We start from the raw sequence: 19,218 nt of genomic DNA on the forward strand, positions 1-19,218 counted from the left end.
AGGACAATGAATCTGAAATTCATGCGTACCCTGACATGATGATATATACAAAGTTTTGTTTTCTATTTTATTTTATTTTTCTTCCTATTGGCCGGGGTTTATATAATCGTTGACTGCCTTGATCGCTTCCTGGAACTTGGGGGCTTCGATAAGGATCATGTGTCCTTGGGCCTTGATTCCCATCTCCTGAAATGCGCGCTTGCTGTCGGCAACAGCATCGCCCTCCTTGGTATAGGAGAATCCACCAAAGGCAGAGGCATATTTATGCAGCACTTCGTCTTCGGGGTGGAAATAAAATGTGGAAGACTCCTCCTTGGCCTTTTTCTTCTTTCGGTCCTCAATGTCGAGTGTCGACTCGGCTTCAGTATAAGTGCGCGTCAGAATCAAGTAGTGCGAAAAGTCGTACGGCTCCTTGTCCTCGACAGCGGCCTCAATCTCGTCGATGAGCATCGAGTACAGTGGCGGAGCAATCTCGGAGGGCATGTTGATGAAGCGCTCCGAAAATACGAGGCCAACATGCTTGTTGGCATTGATGAGGTCTGCGACCGGGGCCAGCGACGGGTTGGTGCCGGCTTTTTGGACCAAGTACTGCAGAACATCCTTCATGGTGTCGGCATCTTTATGCACAGCGGTGTTCAATACGGATAGCATGGCGTATGCGTCGGTATTTTTGCCGTCGACCTTGACGGTCGAGCCGATTGTCGGTTGCGACAAGATGAGGTCCGTGAGGGTCGACATGTTGAAGAGGTTGGCATCGACGTCGAAGAGCTGACGCAGAAGAGACTTGACTCCATGAAAGTCAATTTCGGGATCGTAATTGAACCATTCGAAGTCAACATCAACCATGTCAAAGTCCTATAAGCACCCAAGTCAGAAACAGTACCTAGTTTAGTCGAGCAGTGGGTAGTGCCGGCCTACCTCCTCGTCACTATCGTCCTCGTCCATCTTGTCGGCAGCCTTGTCAGGACCGCCAGAGAGTCCGTCCTGTTCCCTAGAGCGCTTCTTTCCCATGATGAGCTAATTTGGTGTATAATAGGGAGGAAAACGGTGCAGCGTGTGTAGGCGCAATTGTTGAAGAAGAAAATGTCAAGGGCCGGTCAAGCTCAGTACAATTTTTTGGCTGCCCCGCACTAGCCTTAATCGGGACAGTCGGGATGGTGGCGGCGGCCGAATAAAAGGTCGGCCGCGAGCTAGGAGAATAGACAAAATACAGAAAAGTAGACAAACTCAGAAAATGAAAGAGATCTATATTGTGAGAAAGAACGGCTTAAATGGATTATAGAATGGCATGCAGGTGTCAGGTTTTCTAATCACCCACCGCAGCCTAAGGCGTGCAACCACATGCCAACATAGCACTCACTATACCTAAGTACTGAGGTATCTTAGTTACTATCAGTAAGGTATAGGTACCAGGCTCTCTGTGACAGACCGCCAGGTCAGAAAGCTCCGCCGAGCGACCCGCCTGCAGCTCATCCCATCCACCACCAAGTCGTTGCCAACCCGACCAGCCTCTCAGCTTGCGTCACGGAGCACCACCACTGGGGTCGATTACCAAGATCGCACACGCCGGCACGCATTACTGCCTGTCCGCTTGCTACGCACCAGGCTGCTTGCCCAACTCGTCCGATCGGCGACGATACAATCTTCTTCGTCTCACCGCGCACTGACGTCGACAACTCCGCACCAACGCTCCGTCATCATCAAGCCGTCCGCTGGCTCCGTCAGTGCCATGGACTACAGCGCATCCATCCACGAGTCCGACGATCCGGTGGGAGCTTCGCCCTGGGGCAACTCTCCCACCTCATCACCCAAGAGGAACCCGGCTCCTTTTGCCAGCCTTCCTCACGAGAGCTCATCGTCGTCGTTTCCCTTCTCGTCGCAAGACTCCAACGGCCTAGGCAGCCCAGCGCTCGGCGCCGAGGGTTTTCCGCGACCTGGGACTGCCACCACTGCCTCGGAAACTGGGGGTGAGGCCGACCGCGAAACTATCGAGGGCCATGAAGAGTCCGAGGTCAGCCAGGCGATTGATTCCCAGCCCGCGCCGCCAGTTCCGCAACACCACCAGCCGCCACAGCACCCTGGCTACGCGCCGCAGGGGCACGACGCTGAACCCATCCGGGGTCCCATTGCTCCTCCCGAAGGACAGGTTCATAAGCCGCTGCAGCCTCAATATAGGTTGCAGGCCAAGATTACCGGTTTGGAGCGCACCGGCAAGAAAGACCCGCTGCTGCGATTTGACGTCTACGTATGTCCTCGGCGATTGACTTTACCTATAACCGACTGACCATTTATAGACCAACCTTCCTCGATTCCGCACATCCCAATATCGTGACGTTCGCCGCCTGCACTCCGAGTTTGTAAAGCTTGCCGAGCACCTCATTTCCGCCAACCCCGATGCCTTTGTACCTGCCGTTCCCCCAGCTGTCACCTCGGCCGGCGCTGGGACCGACGAGGACGAGACCCGAGTCAAAGCTCTGATGCAGAGGTGGTTCAACTACGTATGCAGCAGCGAGACCTTGATGAGAGACGACGAGATGATACTTTTTGTCGAGTCGGACTTTGGCTACAGCCCCTTAGTCAAGATGAAGCAACCCGCTACAGGTGTTCGCAGAAAGATTCTCAAGCAGTTCGCCCCGCCACCCGACGATACGCCCGAGCTCGCCGATGCACGCCCTGCCGTCAAGCTCTTTTACCTCGGCACCATGGACGCCGGACACAAGGTTGATAAATTGGTCAAGGCCAGGCGAGGTACGTGCCACAAAGCGATGACGACATGTACAGTACTGACGGTGCGCTCGTAGGACTTGGCCTTGCTGAGTCTGATTTTGGAGTAAAGCTCGGAGGGATGCATGTGCAAGAACCCCACCCTGGCTTGGCCAATGCCTACAGGAAGCTGGGCAAAGTCATCCAGAATGTGGGAGATTTCCACGCGGCGCAGGCTACCGCCGAGGCATCTACAATTGGCGACCCATTCCAATATCACTCGCAGGATGCCTTCATCGTCAAAGAGACCCTGACAAACCGGCAGATCCTCACCAGGGAATTTATTCAGGCACAGGAAGCTACAAGGAGCAAGCTCAATGCCGCTGATCGCCTCAAGACCAGCAGCAGCGTGCGCCGCGAAAAAGTTGACGAAGCGATTGCAGCTCTAGATGATGCGCGTGAGACGGAGGCCTACCTTTACAACAAGACCCACAGGGTAACGCAGAACTTGCTCCAGGAGCGCCGCAAGTGGTTTTCGCGGACATCAACCGACTTGCGCCTGAGCATTAGGGAGTTCGTTTTGCGTGAGATTGAGGCTGAGAGACGCACACTGTCCGTGCTGGAGAGCGTCCGCGCCGACATTCGCGCCATTGACTCGTCGGGTGGTCTCAGCCGACTGGGCCGCGAATCGCACCCCGTAATCCGCCGGACCAGCCTGGCCGCCAGCCAGGGTCCTAAGGGTGACGCGTGGAGCGGTGTGCCGCGCCGTGCGGACGCGGCGAACCGCAGCACCTCGTCGAGCTTCATGGGCAAGCTGCCCGAGGACAGCGAAGCGGATGACGTCCAGCATGACGCGGGTGCCGCCGGGCGTGCCAGCTTACCAGGCTTGGCCGAGGAGGAGGACGATGACCGTATCGATGCAAGGAACGCGGCGAGTCGCTTGGCCACGAGCACTTTCTAAGGGCACGGAAACGGTACAGAATTTGTGACACATGTTCATTCTTGCAGAAGATGGGTTCCAGTCGAGAGAGGGCGACCTCCCTCACCCAGTGTTAATTAGCCACAATCGAAATGTTTGAAGACGTGTGATGCGCTCGGTGTTGACTTTTTGGGATGTCGGCACCTCAATCGAAATGTTAGGACAACTACAATGTCGTCTTAGTCCCACTCCGACTGGACTTTGTAACCAGATTCATCATGCAGATCACCCATCTGCCCTGATCGCAGGCAGGGATCTCACAGGTTATAGATAACGCACCCTAAGGCTATATTGTACAATGGACGTAGACAAACCTATATGAAAAAAAAAGAAGAGGAGAAAAAAAAATATCAAGTATTGGTGCGTATTGCGTGTGTTACGACTATTTGCGTGCCCTCATCATCCTTTAGGGTAAGTGCTCGTGATGAAAGAAGTTGCGGTGGAGCTAAGGGGTCAGAGAGTACGACTACATAGGTCAAAATAGCTTCGTTGTTTTCAACAACTCGCGGCCATAGATTAGCTGGGAGATCGTCAGACTGAAGTTGAACTTCAATCCTACGGATTTAGATACCTATCTGAAGGTCGTGTGTTCGAGTCACACTGGCCGCAAGTTTCTTTTTTTGGCGGGGGTAATTCCCAAGTGGGCCGGACGCTGGCTACCCTCTTCTTTTTTTTCCTCTCGGCGGAGCAGCGCGTCGGTTGGGTTGTACCTGGTGTTGGGCAGAGGATATGCGTAGAGTCGACACGATGCCACGACATATTTTTGATACTTTTTTTCCTGTATAGTAATTTGCACCAAATTTCAACAGCTACTTGACATAGACAATTCGAAGTGCCATGGACATTGGAAGATCTTACTACTCTACGAGATGCGCGTCTACATTGAAGCTGGTGGTTTACTGACTACCTATTGAGTCGTTCTGACTTTCTAGCGGGACGTCGTCTTAGAAGAAAAAAAAAAAAAAGGAGACTTGGAGGAATTCTGTTGATTGGGTGATGTGTGGCACAACCGCCTGGCTATTGGTTTTTGAGAGGAAAAACACGACTTTCCCAGAGACACGAGTGACTGACATAATTTTGAGTTGGTTTTGGCGCCTTTGGAAGCACCCTCCACTGCGTCTTTACCAGAGATGTGCTCTGACATCAAAAGCAGACTAGCGGAGCCCGACCACACGTATAAAGAAAAATAAGCCGCTCGGAAATAACTCGGCGGCCATAGATTAGCTGGGAGATCGTCAGACTGAAGTACAACTTCAATCCTACGGATTAGATACCTATCTGAAGGTCGTGTGTTCGAGTCACACTGGCCGCAATTCTTTTTGCCCTCCTCCCTTAATTTTTTCCCCGATATGAGCAGCTCCTTTACTTATTAACCTGCTCGGAGCGGGTTGCGTATTTGAAAAAAGTTTGCCGCTCGTGTTGACCTCCTGTCACATACCAAACAGATGACCGACTCTCCAGACAGCCGAGAAAATGATTATTATATATTCGTATTCATGTCTAAAATGTATGTGCCGTATTACCAAACCAACGCTTCGTAACTCATGACTAGATAAAAACAGTGTCAATCACCAAGTCGCACACTTCGTCCAGCGTGGGCAGCTGTCCGCGCCGTAGCAACCTGCGCAGGCCCATGTCGTGGCTCTTGTTAATGTAACCCGTGGCCAGGAAGGCCTTTTCGCTCCCGGAGAGCTCCCTCTTCTCCATGTCCTCCCACCTGCGCTCCGCGTCCTCTCGCGCCTCGCGCAGGATACGGTCAGTGTCCTCCGACTCCCACAGGTTGCAGCGGTCGCACTCCTTGCAGGGCCTCGGGTCGCCGTCCGGGCGGAAATGGTCGCAGAAGTGGCGGTAGCCCTCGTCGCCGAGGTCGGCGCGGCAGACGTAGCACATCTTGTAGCCGCACGGGCAGGTCAGCTTGTTGCAGCCCGAGTTCTTCACAAACGACGTGTTGCACCGGGGGCACACGCGCTTGACGGCCATGCTCATGGCCTGCTCGACCTGGGTGCGCAGCGCGACCAGCGACGACTCGTGGCATATGTGGATGTCCTTCCAGGACTTGTGGCACGAGAGACAAGAGACGCGTTTGCATTCGGGACTCTGGCAGGTGAACTTGAGACCGCGCCGTCGGCGGCTGTGTCGGCCGACCGCCTGCGCCCAGTGCTCCTGAAAGAACGGGGCCAGCGGGACGCATGCAGCCACGACCGCGCACAGCAAAGTCGCGAGGAGGATGGCCGGAAGAAGAAGAAGTAACGCGATGCCCGTAGCACCGAGGAACAGCATCTGGTAGCCGCTGTCGAATCGTATGCGTAGCCCTGCCTCCTCGGCCGGCAGATACAAGTCGTCGATTTCCGCATAGTTGCAAAACGGGCAGCGGATGAGGGGTAGTTTCGACTCAATGAGGCCATGGTCTGCCAAGCGGCGGTCCAGTTTGAGGAGCATGTCGGCACCACCTCTTTGCTGCATCATGGCTTGCTGCAGCTGCTCGTAGGGGACCTGGCCGGGACATCTGTCACCCTCAGTAGAGAGGCACCTGAGTGTCCCCGTCTCGGCATTGACGCTGCTCTGCCAGCCTTGTCCGAAAAGCGCTTCTTTGATCGAATGCTGCACGCAGCTGTAGCAAGTCATGTGCCCAGACTTGGTACACGAAGTCATTTCTTCAAACGGGGCCGTTGTGAAGCAGCACCCGCACTCATACGTGGCCCCTGCCTCCTCTGCCTCCTGCTGATTGAGTGTCTGGGCTATCTTACGGTCTGACGCCTCCTTGGCCTCTCTGTCCCGTGCTTTTAGCGGCACCACCAGCGTTTCGTAGAGTTCCCTGTCGAGCTCAGCGCTGCCGGTTGCGCGAATGGTCGGTATGATGGAGCCCTGGCCGCTCGACTTCCAGACGACAAGCGGGTGGTTTTCGGCCTCTCCGGTGGCTATCGGCTTTCGTCGAAAGAAGATGGAGGATATCGTGAACCGCCAGGACTTGGACGAGAGCGTGGCGAGGGTGCGGCGGGATTCGAGGTACGAGTAGTTGGACTCGGCGAGGACGCCGTCAATCGTGGAGCGGGACAGGCCGCGGAACTCGTGCCAGGCGAGAGCGCGCACCGCCCTCTTGTACTCGGGGCTTCGGAAGGCGTCGGACCGGGGCACCGCCGGGCCGGCCGGGTCGTCCTTGTCGGGGACTCGCCAGCGGCCCTTGACCCATGTGACGCGGTTCTTAAGCAGCGCATCCGCGACGAGGGCGAGCCGCGACTCGCCGTCAAAGTTGGACAGTAGCTCGCGAAAGACCTCGATCTGGATGTCGGGGAAGACGGCGGCCAGCGCGTCGAGGCAGCTGTTGAGTTGGTGCAGGTCGGGACGTTCGGGCGGGACGCATGGCAGCTGCGCGGCGTCGTGGATGTACTCTGGCAGCAGCTCGGACTCTGCGTGGGCAGCCTTGGATCGGTTCGCTGACGCCTTGTCGCTAGACGAAAGGATACCGAGCGACACCATTTTACGCGTTCATGGTTGACGAGAGCGAGGTTGATGGCGGAGTTGAGTGTTTGTTGAACGGGAAGACAGCGTCGCGAATGTCGAGCCCACACAAGCCTCACAAACCCGCCCCACACGGTTGCAACAGCTTTGCCCCAACAATCATGGGTTGCGTGAAATGTGCAGTGTATTCTATCTAGGAATAAAATTACATGCCGCTGAAAGTTCAAGACCCTAACCCTTCTAAATCGTCTATTTCGATATCCATGACAGGTTTCTGGGCCCACACGTCGGCCCAGTCCATGTAAGCGTGCAAAGTGTGGTCATGTACAGAGTCGAGAACTTGCTGGCCCAGCTCGGCGGCCTCATCCTGGTCTAGTCCGAGGATGTCGTACTTGGCCAGGACGGCCAGCGCAAAGTCCAGAACAATAGTTTGCTGGAAGAGGCCCATCTCTCGCGCATCATGGTCGCTCGGCCAGCGACCTATGGGAATCTTGTTCCGGCGCGTTGACACGTTGACGAAGCCGGCCTCACGGAGTAAGCTGGGCAGCTCCAGCGCAATATGCAGATTCCACTTATATACCTCGGTGAACGGACCGTCGATCAGATGGTAAAGTTGATTTACGGGATGGTCCTTGCCGATGGTACCATCCCTAGAGTAGACTTCTGCCACAATGTCATGGCATTCGATCCAACCGCCAGGTTTCAGACGACTGACAAGTTAGCCTTATCCCTCTTCTGAGAAGAGCACGTACTCGAAAATAGTTTCAATCATTCGCTTTGGATCGCGAATCACTTGCATCAGGAACCGGCAGTGTATCAGATCAGCATCGTTGTAGATACTGGTCCACGGGCGGTAGTCATCTTCGAGGTCCTCAACGCGAAACTCAAGATTTGGGGGCGTCCAGCTTGGCTGGATGGCGGAAATATCAGATCCAATAACTCGGGCGCTGGGATACTTTTCAGCAACTGTCAAGGCCAATCATGTCAGCCGATGGTGGTGTCAGTGGGTTACAGGCCTCACCTTCCATAGCCCACATGCCAGTCCCGGTTCCGAGATCGACAATCTTTTGGGGAATGCCACAGATTGGGGCGGCAAAGTAGCTGCCTTTTAGAATGTGGTCAAGGAAGAGCCTGTGTTTGATGCCCTCCCGAAGCTGCTCAGCTTCGTCGTTAGGAAGCCCGTAGCGATCCGAGACGACACCTTGATAGCGGCTTTGGTGGTCAGCAGAGCCATGATTAGCAGATGGGTGAAGCATACCGGCCGTTTTCGTAAAGGTTGAGCAGCCGATTGGTCTTGATTGAGGTGAATTCTGAAGCCGACAGCGACTCGGTGTAGTCAGAGGTCGACTCAAAGTCATAGAAACGATCCATGGCAGTGTCGGGTCAGGGACTGGTGCCCTGGGATGGAGTGCAGCAAAAACCAACACTTGACGGCATTGAAGAGTAGTAGTCTGGAGCACAAGACTAAAAAGCACCAAGGCAGCGAGTGGGAGAGGCGGGAGGGCAAGGTCGAGATGAGACGGACCACAATAGTCCTGGCTAACGGGAAGGGCCAACGATGGCTCGGATCGTGAGTATGTTGCTGTTGGTCTATCAGAAATCTCCAGAGAAGCAAGAAGGAAGCAAGGAATGTCACGGCGCCTAATGGCGTGACGATGCAGAAATCGGTAGCCTTGGGGCGAATGACAGTTCCAGAAGCGGAAATCGCTACCACTGTTGGGGCCGCTAAAGGCGGATGAAGGCGCTATCATAGCGTGCCGACCGTAGGTGGCCGCGCTATGATGCAGTGACGGAGCGAGTCGCCACAATGTTGGGCGACAAGTTTACCGATTTCTGAAGAGTAGACAGGAAATGCTAGCGGCGCGCAGAGAGGATGGTACTGGGCCGTATAATGCATGATAATGACAGCGTTAAGCGCAACTGGACAAATTGGCAAGCCGGGGTTGGACGTTGGACGTTGCTGGACGGGTATGGAGAACCTAGTTACTCGATGGAGTTTGCAGTTAGGTGCTGCGAATAGAAGCAAGGGGGAGTACGTACTCGGAACAGAAAGAGGTTTATGTTTCTTTCTTCATGCAGCCGAAAAGTCACTTGTCTCATACATGCGCTGCCATGCTGCCTACGTTTGCACGCACCCATATCATGGCGCGTAGCGTGGAGGTAGCTATGACATGCGGCCCGACAAGCTGAGAGTATTGAAGTTTGCTCGACACCCCCAGAATACGAGTCACCTCGCAAAGAGGCACGATATCTGTTCAATTGCTTGGTTTTTTCTCAATTGATTGATTCAGCCATGTAGCGTTGGTGTGGCTTGTCCTGACTGCCCCACAACCTGTCGCTGGCATCTGCTGTGTGCTGCCCATTAAACTCGTCGACGCGGGTCGAGCCGTGGAGCCACAAAGCGCGTCTTGGACAGCCTTGTTCCACACCGCGTCCGCCATCAACACCCACACCAGTTTGCATTACTTTTTTCTTCTCCAAGCATTGATTTATGCTCACGCGCGCAGAAGGAGGCTGCCATTTTCTTGCCGCTCACCATTTACTCTGCATAGGCCGAAACCGTTATATCTACCGCATCTTCGCCCGACACAGCCGCATGCATTCACAGGCCGGCCGGTCCGACCAGTACATAGACTCGCGCAGCCATGTACCTACCGCGCTCTCTAATCTCCAAGCTCTATATTCATCTGCAAAACTCGCGGCACCCGCTGTCTCCGCCCGTCCTCATTCTCGTCGCCCTCGAGCCCGACGCGCTCTGCGGCTGCCGCATCCTGACTCGCCTGCTCAAGCATGACTACATTCCGCACAAGATACAGCCCATCTCGGGCTATGCCGACCTCGAAAAGGCCGGCAAGGAGCTTGTGGTGCCGATGATGCAGTCGCAAGGCGGCGCCGGCGGTCTCGTCGTTTGCTTAGGCGTTGGTGGCATGGTTGATCTGGGTCCGCTGCTTGGTCTCGAGCCTGAGGGCGAGGAGAATCCCTACAGTGGTGTCGAAGTCTGGGTGCTCGATGCTCACCGTCCGTGGAATCTGGCCAATGTGTTTGGCGGTTTCCCACTACAGCCCTCCTCGAGCGAAGTGGTGTCGTATCAGTCGCGCAGCCCTGTTGGCGTGACGGGTGGCGGGATCGGACGGGCTTACAACTCTGATCGAGGTGGCATCGTCGTATTTGACGACGGTGATGTCGAGGAAGATCTAATCGCCGAGCGTGATGCATATCTGGCGTTAGTAGACATGCCAGATATAGAGAACGACGGAAACGACGACTACGGATTGAGCGATGACGATGACGACGAGCCTTCAGGGCCCCGAGCTCTTACCGGACAGAAGCGCAAAAGCTCGTCTGGTAACTACGATGGACTGAGCGACGACGAAGATGACAGACCTCACCAGCGGCGACGGAGTAACTCGGTATGTGAACACGCTCATTTCACAGCACAGTAGACTAACACCTTGAAAGTCAAGCCCTATTCCCGTTTCACCGGGCCGGCCGGCACGGGGGGGGCTGGTGTCGCTTCGAGACCCGGAAGCTGGACTATCCAGCGATCCTATCGAGCCTCCATCTGGCGCACAGGAGCCACCCGGTCCGTCGGCTCGCGCTCTTCGACGAAAACTTTTGCGAATGCGAAGTGAAAACGAGTCGGTGCTACAGCAGTACTACAAGATGGGATCATCATTTTCAGAACCAATTTCGTCCATGATGTACTCGTTAGCGTCGGAGCTCGGTCGTGAGGACAACGACCTTTTGTGGTTGACCATTGTGGGAGTGACATCAATGGAGTTGTACGGAAAGTCGTCGGCGGGCGTGGCCGCGCCGGTTCGAGGCTCGGACAAGAACCGGCCAACAGGGTGGATGGGAGTGCGTGGCGCACGCCTACGACAGTTGTTAAGAGACGAGGTGCGCCGACTGAACCCCCCAGAAATCACCAACGGACGCGTTGCTCCCGAGAACACGGGCGTCATCCCGACCACGGCCCGCAGCCCCGAGGACACAAGCATCAGGCTGTCCCCCGAGCCGCGCTTCCTTCTAATTCGCCACTGGAGCCTATACGACAGCATGCTACATTCTCCATACCTGTTCTCGCGTTTGAAGACGTGGAGCGAGACGGGGATCAAGCGACTGCACAAACTCTTGGCCAAAATGGGTGTCAGCCTTGCGCAGTGTAAACAGAGCTACACGCACATGGACATGATGCTGAAACGAGAGCTGAGAGCCAAATTGCTTCAATACGGCTCATTGTACAATCTGGAAGAGATGGTGCCGGCGGTGGACACGGACGGGAAAGACCGAGCAGGCGCAAAAGACGGATGGGGGTTCGTGCGGAGCTGGGGCTGGCGCGCAACACTGTCTGCACAAGATGTTGGCGTGGTCATCGGTGCGCTGCTCGAAGTCGGCAAGCACGCGCAGGCCTTGGATCTGGCTTATGCTGCCAGCCAAGCCGGCCGCGAGACGGAAGACGATGCGGAAGTGGCAGCCCAGGGCGAAGAATGGATCGGGCGATTCTGGGAAGCCTATGATGCGCTGGAGAATATCGAGGCTCTGAAAGCGGGCCTCCCGACGGCGCAGTTTCTACATCGAGCCATTTACAGGACGGGCACCTCACTGATCAACAAGAAACAAATCAAGCATCTGCGAGCGTTTCGGCTTTGCGTCGTCAAGGATGGCCCTGACGTGTCGCTCTTTACTCACCCATCGGCGTTGACAAAGCTGTCACTGTGGATCGGAGAGGCACTTGCCGAGCAGGAGAGAGAGGCACAAGGAAAGCTGTCGCATGGCGGTCGTGGAACGCCGTTGGTGGTAGCCAGCCTTCATGAGAAGCGCGGCGTATACGTCGTGGTGGGCACGGGAGGAGGGGGCGGGCCCGACTCGACCTTCATGGCAAAGGAAGCGGCAAGACAGCGCCAGCAGGCCAAAGAGGCCAGGCTGAAGAAGAAGGAAGAGTCTCGGCGGGCCAAGGAGCAGGTGAAGGCGCAGAAGAGAGCAGCCAAGGAAGCGGCCGGAGAGGAGGTGGATGAGCTGGAGACTGAGTCGGAGGGCTCGGACGGGTCTGAATCGGATGACGATTCAGACGAGGAGGAGGAGGCGGCGGAGCACGACAAGGGTTACGGACTGAACCGATTCGGCAGCGCGTTCCAGGAAGTGGTTGCCGAGACTAGCGCGCGCGTGAGGATCGACAGCTTCGAGCACTGCGTGGTGGAAGTGAAGAAGGAAGACTTGGGTGGCTTCCTTGAGAGTCTGAGCATGAAGGCGGTTGTTGGATAATAAGTCATTGAGGTATACGAGCACAGCGAGTGATTTTTTTTTCCTTTTTAGGGTTTCATGAGTGGGATGGAGGGTGTCTTTGTAGTTCTTGGAGTGGTCTTTTGTATTTTTTTAACGACATGGTCAACGGCGCGAGACGGGAAACATTGTGTGTATTTGAGTGTATTGTGTATTGGACGGCTTGCATGACCACGATGCAGGGAGTGAGGGGGCAAAAGGGATTACGGAGTCTCTGGGGTTTATTAGCACATTGAAGCATGAGCAGTAGTACGGGCATTGATATAAAGGAGCAAGATCAATAATAGGAATTCCCAGTATTTACATAATGGGATGACGTTGGTTGGTTGGTTGGTTGGTGGAGCGTGCCGCCGACGGAGCCAGATCTTGCTCGCCCGCAGCAGCCTGGCTGGCTGGCTGGCTGGGCCGTGGAGAGCCCCGGGTCCAGGCAAGGCGCTGCCGGCTCAGTGACAGCCGAGGAAGTCTCTTGTTCGTGCCAACGGACAGCCGGAGATGGACACACCCCAAGTAGCCAGACCGTGACGTTTGCTTTGGAGGGAATTTTCTCTTTGTGGCAGATATGTGTAGTTCATTCAATCAACAGAATTCTTACGAGTCTCCTTTTTTTTTGTTTCTTTTCTTCTCCTTTTTTTTTCACCCTCTTCCTCTCCGAAAAAAAAAAATGCCCAACCATATACAAGAAGCCCTGCCCCAATGTCCCGCGACTGTCCGGTAGGTCGGTGACCGGCGACCGCCCCCTTCCATTGTTTGCCGAGAAGTGGCTGTCATGTACTAGTTAATAACCTACTTGCCTACCTACCTACCTACCTAGCCAACCTGGGGAAAAAGGGCCTCACAAGACAGGGCGCGCTCAAGGTTTGCGATGCATGCCTCAGCCAATTGCAAAGCCACACGATTCTGCGGGCTTTTTTATCATTCCTTGGACGGAGGATCCCCTGGCCGTTACATTATGCCTCTGCCACCACAAAACTTAGTAGTACTGAGTAAGTTAGTCTTGCAGGTTGCAGCCAAGCCCGCGCCTGACTGGCTGCTACGTCACAATCCCCCAGGTACCTATCTCCCTATAAGTTAGTTACCTGCAAGTAAGTAGGAGGTACTCATCGCACTAAGCCGTTCGGCCGTTGTCGCTGCAGCACCCGGCAAACGCGACCACACACACACGCATCTTACCTTACCCTTCCCACCACGGGTTTTATTTCCCTCCTCCTAAATCTATTTCCCTCTTTTCCCATTCTTCACATCTTCCCTTTGCCAATCTCCTTTTTTTTCTTCTTCTTTGCTCTTCACGCGCTTGGACATATCCCGGCTGCCTCAGTACTTACCTTATTATCAACCGCCCCACGTTACCAAATAGCCTCGGCCCCAGCACGAAGAAGCCCAGAGAGACGGGAAAATCTGGGGAACTTGGGACAAACCATCTCGAGCTTGTGAAGAAGAGAGAGAGAGAGAAGAAGAAAAAAAAAACAACAGCAACGATCTCCCCCCACCAAACGTGCCGACCGACCTCAATCCCTCCAACCCTCTCTCCTCTCCTCTACAAAAGAACCATTCCACAATGCCAACATCAGGTTCCTCGTCCGCCACCACAGAGGCCGTCGCCCAGATCGAGCAGAAGCTGCCCGACCCGCAGCAGGTCAAGGCCAAGGCCGCCTCGGGTCTGCTCAACCAGCTGCGCGACACGGGCGCCGGCGCCGTCGGCGGCGTCTGCGCCGTCGTCGTCGGCCACCCCTTTGACCTGGTCAAGGTCCGCCTGCAGACGGCCGAGCGCGGCGTCTACTCGTCCGCCATTGACGTCGTCAAGAAGAGCGTCGCCCGCGACGGCCTGCGCCGCGGACTCTATGCCGGCGTCAGCGCGCCCCTCGTCGGCGTCACTCCCATGTGTGCGTTCCCCCCTCCCCCTCCCCCTCCCCCTCCCCTTCTTCATTCGATGCCCAATTCCTCCTACTAACAGCCTCTCTCCCTCCTTTCCCGCGCACAGTCGCCGTTTCCTTCTGGGGCTACGGTGTCGGCAAGCAAATCGTCACCAGCGTCTCCAACGTCGGCCCCGAGGGCCTCTCCATCGGCCAGGTCTCCGCCGCCGGCTTCCTCTCCGCCATCCCCATGACCGCCATCACCGCCCCGTTTGAGCGCGTCAAGGTCATCCTCCAGGTCCAGGGCCAGAAGCCCCTCGCGCCGGGCGAGAAGCCCAAGTACAACGGCGGCGTCGACGTCGTCCGCCAGCTCTACAAGGAGGGCGGCCTGCGCAGCGTCTTCCGCGGCAGCGTCGCCACCCTCGCCCGCGACGGGCCCGGCTCCGCCGCCTACTTCGCCGCCTACGAGTACATCAAGCGCACCCTCAGCCCCAAGGACCCCGTCACCGGCCGGCCCACCGGCGACCTGAGCATCGGCGCCATCATCGCCGCCGGTGGTGCCGCCGGCATCGCCATGTGGATCCCCGTCTTCCCCGTCGACACCGTCAAGTCCCGCCTCCAGACCGCCGAGGGCAACGTCACCTTGGGCGGCGTCATCCGCGAGCTCTACGGCCGCGGCGGCTTCAAGGCCTTCTTCCCCGGATTCGGTCCCGCCCTGGCCCGTGCTGTGCCCGCCAACGCCGCCACCTTTTTGGGTGTCGAGCTGGCTCACAATGCCATGAACAAGGCCTTTGGCAAGCCCGAGTAAATGTTTTTCCTTTCTTCTTTTGGTTTTCCACGGCGGAGTATCGGGGCCTGTTGGGATCGTGCGAAGAAGCACTTGCGCATATATCTAGACATAGACAAATCAAATTTTACTGTGGTACCTGTGTAGTACCGGCAGCACAAATACAGTGTGCCATTTCCTTTTGACTATGTGACCTAACTGGTCTACTGTTGGCAAATGAGCTCTGTGCAATCCTATCAAACGCCGTACCATGTATTGCTTGCTTCGCGTCCATCATGACATCATGAATCCCTTTGTCCCTTTACATTAGCAATTCGTTTGTGCCAGACAGTGAAAATGTCGGCGTGCCAGGATGCTCTCCGTGTCTCTGTTGCGTGTTCTTGTATCCATCCACAATGGCGAATTTCTTGCCCACTTCCCGCACTTGTCCAATGCTCTGCATGAGGGTGCTGAGCAGATTGATAGTCTCAACATTATTCTTCTCCGAGGCCATCTCATGGTAGAAAGATTCATCGTCCGAGGGTATCACCAGTCCGAGGCGCCCGGTAAGAGCCTTGATCTCTCGCAACACAGTCAACGAAGGTGTCACTGCAGATGCATCAGTGTCCATGGAGCCATCGTCTGCGGCCTCTTTGCTCGTAAAGGAAGCTGGGATACTCTCCAGATATGTAGTGAGAAGTTGGATCCTGGATCGAAGCATCTTGACGGCGTTGGCTTTGGCGGTGAGGGCAGCGAGAGTCTCCTCCTCTTCACGCGTGAGCGTAACACCAGATTCGTCCTCATGAATAATATCGGCGGCTTCCTCGCTTTCAACAAGGCGACGCTTTCCCTTGCCGTTTGACTCTACAGATCGCGATGGCTGTGCGTCCTTGGAAGCGACAGCGGCAGCATTGCCTCCACCACTCGCGATATAGTTCATGCTAATCATTTCTGTTTCGTCCGTCTCAACAGAGTAGGGGACTTCCCGGAATCTTAACCTCAGTGGTGGTTCTCCATCGTCCATCTTCTTATCTTCGCCATCGTGATCGGTCCTTGATTCGTCCGCCTCGTAGTTGCTTTCGTATATCGTGAGTGGCAGCTTGCCACCGACAGAGTGGCATAAGATCTCCTGAGGTTGGAAGCCTAGAAGAATGGCAGACTCGTTCCAGCCTTGTAAGATTTGGTTGTGGATAGGTAAGATGGTCGGCGTCGGTCCATCTGCAGGGAGCAACGTGTACCAACCGACAAAGTCGAGATGTCGATCCTTGTGAACGGTAATCACTGTAAAAAGCGTTAGTGGTGAAAGAGATTTTGGGCTCTAGAATATATTTACTTTGCTCCAACCTCGCAGTAAACTTGGAATGGTCGAGCAGGTAGCCGCCCTCTTCATTTGGTGCTTCCACGAGGTGGCACTCGAATGCATGCTCGATAGTAATTTCACGGCCATTTTGCTGGCCAAGAAGAGCGCCTATTATTGGTATAGACTGCTCGCGGAGAGTGTGGCGCGTAATATAATCGGAAATTGTAAGAAGCACCAACGGGTGCAGGACAGCATGGAGCTGTGAGCTCTTCTGGCTCGAAAGGAGCGGGTTGGGGCTGTCAGCCTCCATTATCGTTGGCGTCGCGTATCCTGCTACACAGTTTCGATTTTGGCGCCACTTTATCTCGGACTGGACCGGTAATGGCAGAGTGACTACTCTGTTGGGAGCTCGGTAGATGAAGGAGTGAAGACTGATGATGCAGATGCTAGCCCCGCGCAGTTGCCTTGCGCTGGGTATGTATGAGGCCGAGAGTGCCCCACCAAGACCAACGCTTTCAGTATTACAGTAAAAGGACACGCACGAAAAATATGAAGCATGTGTATTTTTATTTTGACATTTCCATTTTTCTTCAAGTTCTATAGAGTCGGGATTCAAATAAGACAATAAAATAAGCACGCTATGCAATAATGCTGAACCCCCGCCCAACGATGCCAGTGTTTGGCTTGGCTACATTGTGGTATACACTCTCATCTTTGTAATTAGTTTTTGGCCTCTCTTTGCTCTTCAGGATCGGCAGTCTTTGCTTGTTCAGTCTTCTTGATAGACTTCCACTCGATGCCAAGGGATGAAAGTAACTGACAAGCCGTGACGGCTAGGCAGACGATGAAGATGCGCGTGACAGCATAATTGTACGCATCTACGACATGGCCAAAATATTGCGGAGGAACAACATTGTGCAGTTCTGTGGCTCCGGTACTGAGTATCTTGGCAGTGTCCAAGCCAGGGATCTTAGATAGGCGAGAAACTAGGCCGGTACTCAGAACGGTCTGGCCAACAGATATGAAGATGGCACCGCCCAGCTGCTGGGCGAAAAAGCAAATAGCCATGCCCGTGGCAACATCCTTCTTGTCAACGGTGGCCTGGACTGCCAGAGTGGATGCCTGTAGACCGAGGCCGACGCCAAACCCAGCGAGAAACTGGTAGCCGATCCAGTGAGGCGAGCCGGTCTGGGGAGTAAAGGTGGTGAGCAGGCCCTCGGCAACAAGCAAAATACAAGGGCCAGACATCATGGTGGGAATGTAATAGCCGCTCTTTTGCGTGATAATTCCAGACATGATGGAGGCAACAACGAGGCTCAGGACGAGCGGGATGGTGTAGATACCAGACTTGACAGGCTCGACACCGTGGGTGGTTTGGACTAATAATATGTTAGCATTGGACATGCGAGATGAGTTGGAAGGATACGTACACCAAAGGGGAATGTAGTAGACGAGCATCATCATACTTCCTGACATAAACAGCATATAGCAAGTGGCAAAAGCCATGGTCCGCTGCTTGATCAGGTGCCAAGGGAGAGAGGCCGATTGAGGCAACTTGTACTGGACAGCAGCAAAGGCAATGGCACCGATAGCGAAGCAGACAAAAAGGACAATGATGCGCCAGTTACTCCAGGCGTAGGTAGATCCACCCCACTGAAGAGCAAGAAGAAGGCTGACGACGGCAGGGATAAAGATGGTTGTGCCGAGAGGATCGAGTCTGACAAGTTTCGTCTTTTGAGGCAGTTCCATCATTATTGTCTTGGGAAATTCGAAAAGGTACAGGAAGATGAAAGCAACAACACCGACGGGCAGGTTCATGTAGAAACACCAGCGCCAGGTAGCGCGCTCAGTGAAGGCGCCACCGATCAATGGCCCAGTGACAGAGGCGATGCCGAAAACCATACCAAACATGGACTGGAACATGGGACGCTTGTGGAGAGGGACCATGGGAACAATGGTCATCATGGACCCGGTCATGATGCCAGCAGAGCCCAGGCCAGCAACCGCGCGGCCAACGATGAAGACGGTAGACGAAGGCGCGGCACCGCAGATGGCGGAGCCAATCTCGAAAAGAACGATGGAGACCAAGAATGTCCACTTGAGATCGTAAAAGCTGTATATGCGGCCAAAGAGCAGCTGGAAGGCGGCAGTGGTCAACATGTAGGCAGAGCCATACCAGCCGATATCGCCTTGGCTCTTGAAGTCATCGGTGATTCGAGGCACGGCCGTGGCAATAATGGTACGATCGAGGGCGACCAAAAACATGGAAGTGAATGTGGAGAGCAGCACAAGCCAGAATTTGAGCGTCTTGGGTTTGTATAGCTCGTCATCTCTGGTAGGGACCTTTTGGAGAGGATCGGAGCTGGCGTCGAGCACGGGAGGCTGTTCCTTGTGGGCCTCCATCGTCGTTTGGGACGAGAGTGTGTGTTGCGAGTGCGCAGATGAGATGGGTTGAGTGGAAGAGTTCATTGTCAGGGTAAGAGCACTCTGGCAACGAAGGACAGTGGCGCAAGAAGGTGATTTTTAGGTTGAGACAGAATACTGCCCGTGCTCGGGAGTCGTGGTTATATATATCTTGTGTCGGTCAAGTTGCCACGCGGGGACTTGAGCGGTGTCATATCCGAGATCCCTCTCTCGGTCCCATAGCAATCTGGTACATGACTGAAAGAAGATTTTCGCATACTTTTTTTTTCTTCCTTGTTACAGCGCTAATGATTACCTAGAAAGGGGTAGTCGTGACTGATGAATGCGGATCATTGCAGGGCTGCAGCATCGTGAGCTCGGGTGCGAGGGATGACTTTGGTGACCGATGGCGCTAATCCGAATTGGGACTTGTCGGCGGGCGCTGGGGCTCCCCGCTCGGGACCGAAGCTGACGGTTC

At 55.0% G+C, this 19,218-nt stretch overlaps 8 protein-coding genes and 2 non-coding genes across 10 annotated transcripts; 5 read left to right on the plus strand and 5 right to left on the minus strand.

The window, feature by feature from the left end:
- Positions 1 to 84: 84 nt before the first annotated feature.
- Positions 85 to 1,011, minus strand: V2A60_003527 (protein-transporting protein BCP1; the record flags this gene model as incomplete). The annotated part of the gene is made up of 2 exons (XM_083254860.1): positions 85 to 855; positions 919 to 1,011. The coding sequence occupies 2 exons, from the start codon at positions 1,009 to 1,011 to the stop codon at positions 85 to 87; spliced, it is 864 nt and encodes a 287-aa protein (XP_083110986.1).
- A 718-nt stretch (positions 1,012 to 1,729) lies between these two features.
- On the plus strand, positions 1,730 to 3,664 carry V2A60_003528 (retromer subunit VPS17; the record flags this gene model as incomplete). The annotated part of the gene is made up of 3 exons (XM_083254861.1): positions 1,730 to 2,245; positions 2,295 to 2,748; positions 2,802 to 3,664. 3 exons carry the CDS (start codon positions 1,730 to 1,732, stop codon positions 3,662 to 3,664), a joined length of 1,833 nt encoding a protein of 610 aa, XP_083110987.1.
- Positions 3,665 to 4,187: 523 nt separating this feature from the next.
- V2A60_003529 lies at positions 4,188 to 4,291 on the plus strand. The gene has a single exon. It is a non-coding gene; the product is annotated as a tRNA-Phe (tRNA).
- A 600-nt stretch (positions 4,292 to 4,891) lies between these two features.
- V2A60_003530 lies at positions 4,892 to 4,994 on the plus strand. The gene has a single exon. It is a non-coding gene; the product is annotated as a tRNA-Phe (tRNA).
- A 236-nt stretch (positions 4,995 to 5,230) lies between these two features.
- Positions 5,231 to 7,159, minus strand: V2A60_003531 (RBR family RING finger protein; the record flags this gene model as incomplete). The annotated part of the gene is made up of 1 exon (XM_083254862.1): positions 5,231 to 7,159. One exon carries the CDS (start codon positions 7,157 to 7,159, stop codon positions 5,231 to 5,233), a length of 1,929 nt encoding a protein of 642 aa, XP_083110988.1.
- A 205-nt stretch (positions 7,160 to 7,364) lies between these two features.
- V2A60_003532 (S-adenosyl-L-methionine-dependent methyltransferase) lies at positions 7,365 to 8,512 on the minus strand (the record flags this gene model as incomplete). Its single annotated transcript, XM_083254863.1, has 4 exons — positions 7,365 to 7,851; positions 7,894 to 8,107; positions 8,163 to 8,353; positions 8,400 to 8,512. The coding sequence occupies 4 exons, from the start codon at positions 8,510 to 8,512 to the stop codon at positions 7,365 to 7,367; spliced, it is 1,005 nt and encodes a 334-aa protein (XP_083110989.1).
- A 1,274-nt stretch (positions 8,513 to 9,786) lies between these two features.
- Positions 9,787 to 12,403, plus strand: V2A60_003533 (DNA replication initiation factor CDC45 domain-containing protein; the record flags this gene model as incomplete). The annotated part of the gene is made up of 2 exons (XM_083254864.1): positions 9,787 to 10,551; positions 10,601 to 12,403. The coding sequence occupies 2 exons, from the start codon at positions 9,787 to 9,789 to the stop codon at positions 12,401 to 12,403; spliced, it is 2,568 nt and encodes an 855-aa protein (XP_083110990.1).
- A 1,573-nt stretch (positions 12,404 to 13,976) lies between these two features.
- On the plus strand, positions 13,977 to 15,079 carry V2A60_003534 (carnitine:acyl carnitine antiporter; the record flags this gene model as incomplete). The annotated part of the gene is made up of 2 exons (XM_083254865.1): positions 13,977 to 14,301; positions 14,400 to 15,079. The coding sequence occupies 2 exons, from the start codon at positions 13,977 to 13,979 to the stop codon at positions 15,077 to 15,079; spliced, it is 1,005 nt and encodes a 334-aa protein (XP_083110991.1).
- Positions 15,080 to 15,359: 280 nt separating this feature from the next.
- V2A60_003535 (COP9 signalosome complex subunit 6) lies at positions 15,360 to 16,647 on the minus strand (the record flags this gene model as incomplete). The annotated part of the gene is made up of 2 exons (XM_083254866.1): positions 15,360 to 16,318; positions 16,371 to 16,647. The coding sequence occupies 2 exons, from the start codon at positions 16,645 to 16,647 to the stop codon at positions 15,360 to 15,362; spliced, it is 1,236 nt and encodes a 411-aa protein (XP_083110992.1).
- Positions 16,648 to 17,057: 410 nt separating this feature from the next.
- Positions 17,058 to 18,740, minus strand: V2A60_003536 (major facilitator superfamily domain-containing protein; the record flags this gene model as incomplete). Its single annotated transcript, XM_083254867.1, has 2 exons — positions 17,058 to 17,716; positions 17,768 to 18,740. 2 exons carry the CDS (start codon positions 18,738 to 18,740, stop codon positions 17,058 to 17,060), a joined length of 1,632 nt encoding a protein of 543 aa, XP_083110993.1.
- Positions 18,741 to 19,218: the final 478 nt, after the last annotated feature.

Source organism: Cordyceps javanica, chromosome 2, assembly GCF_051103115.1.
Source record: "Cordyceps javanica chromosome 2, complete sequence".
Classification (NCBI taxonomy): domain Eukaryota; kingdom Fungi; phylum Ascomycota; class Sordariomycetes; order Hypocreales; family Cordycipitaceae; genus Cordyceps; species Cordyceps javanica.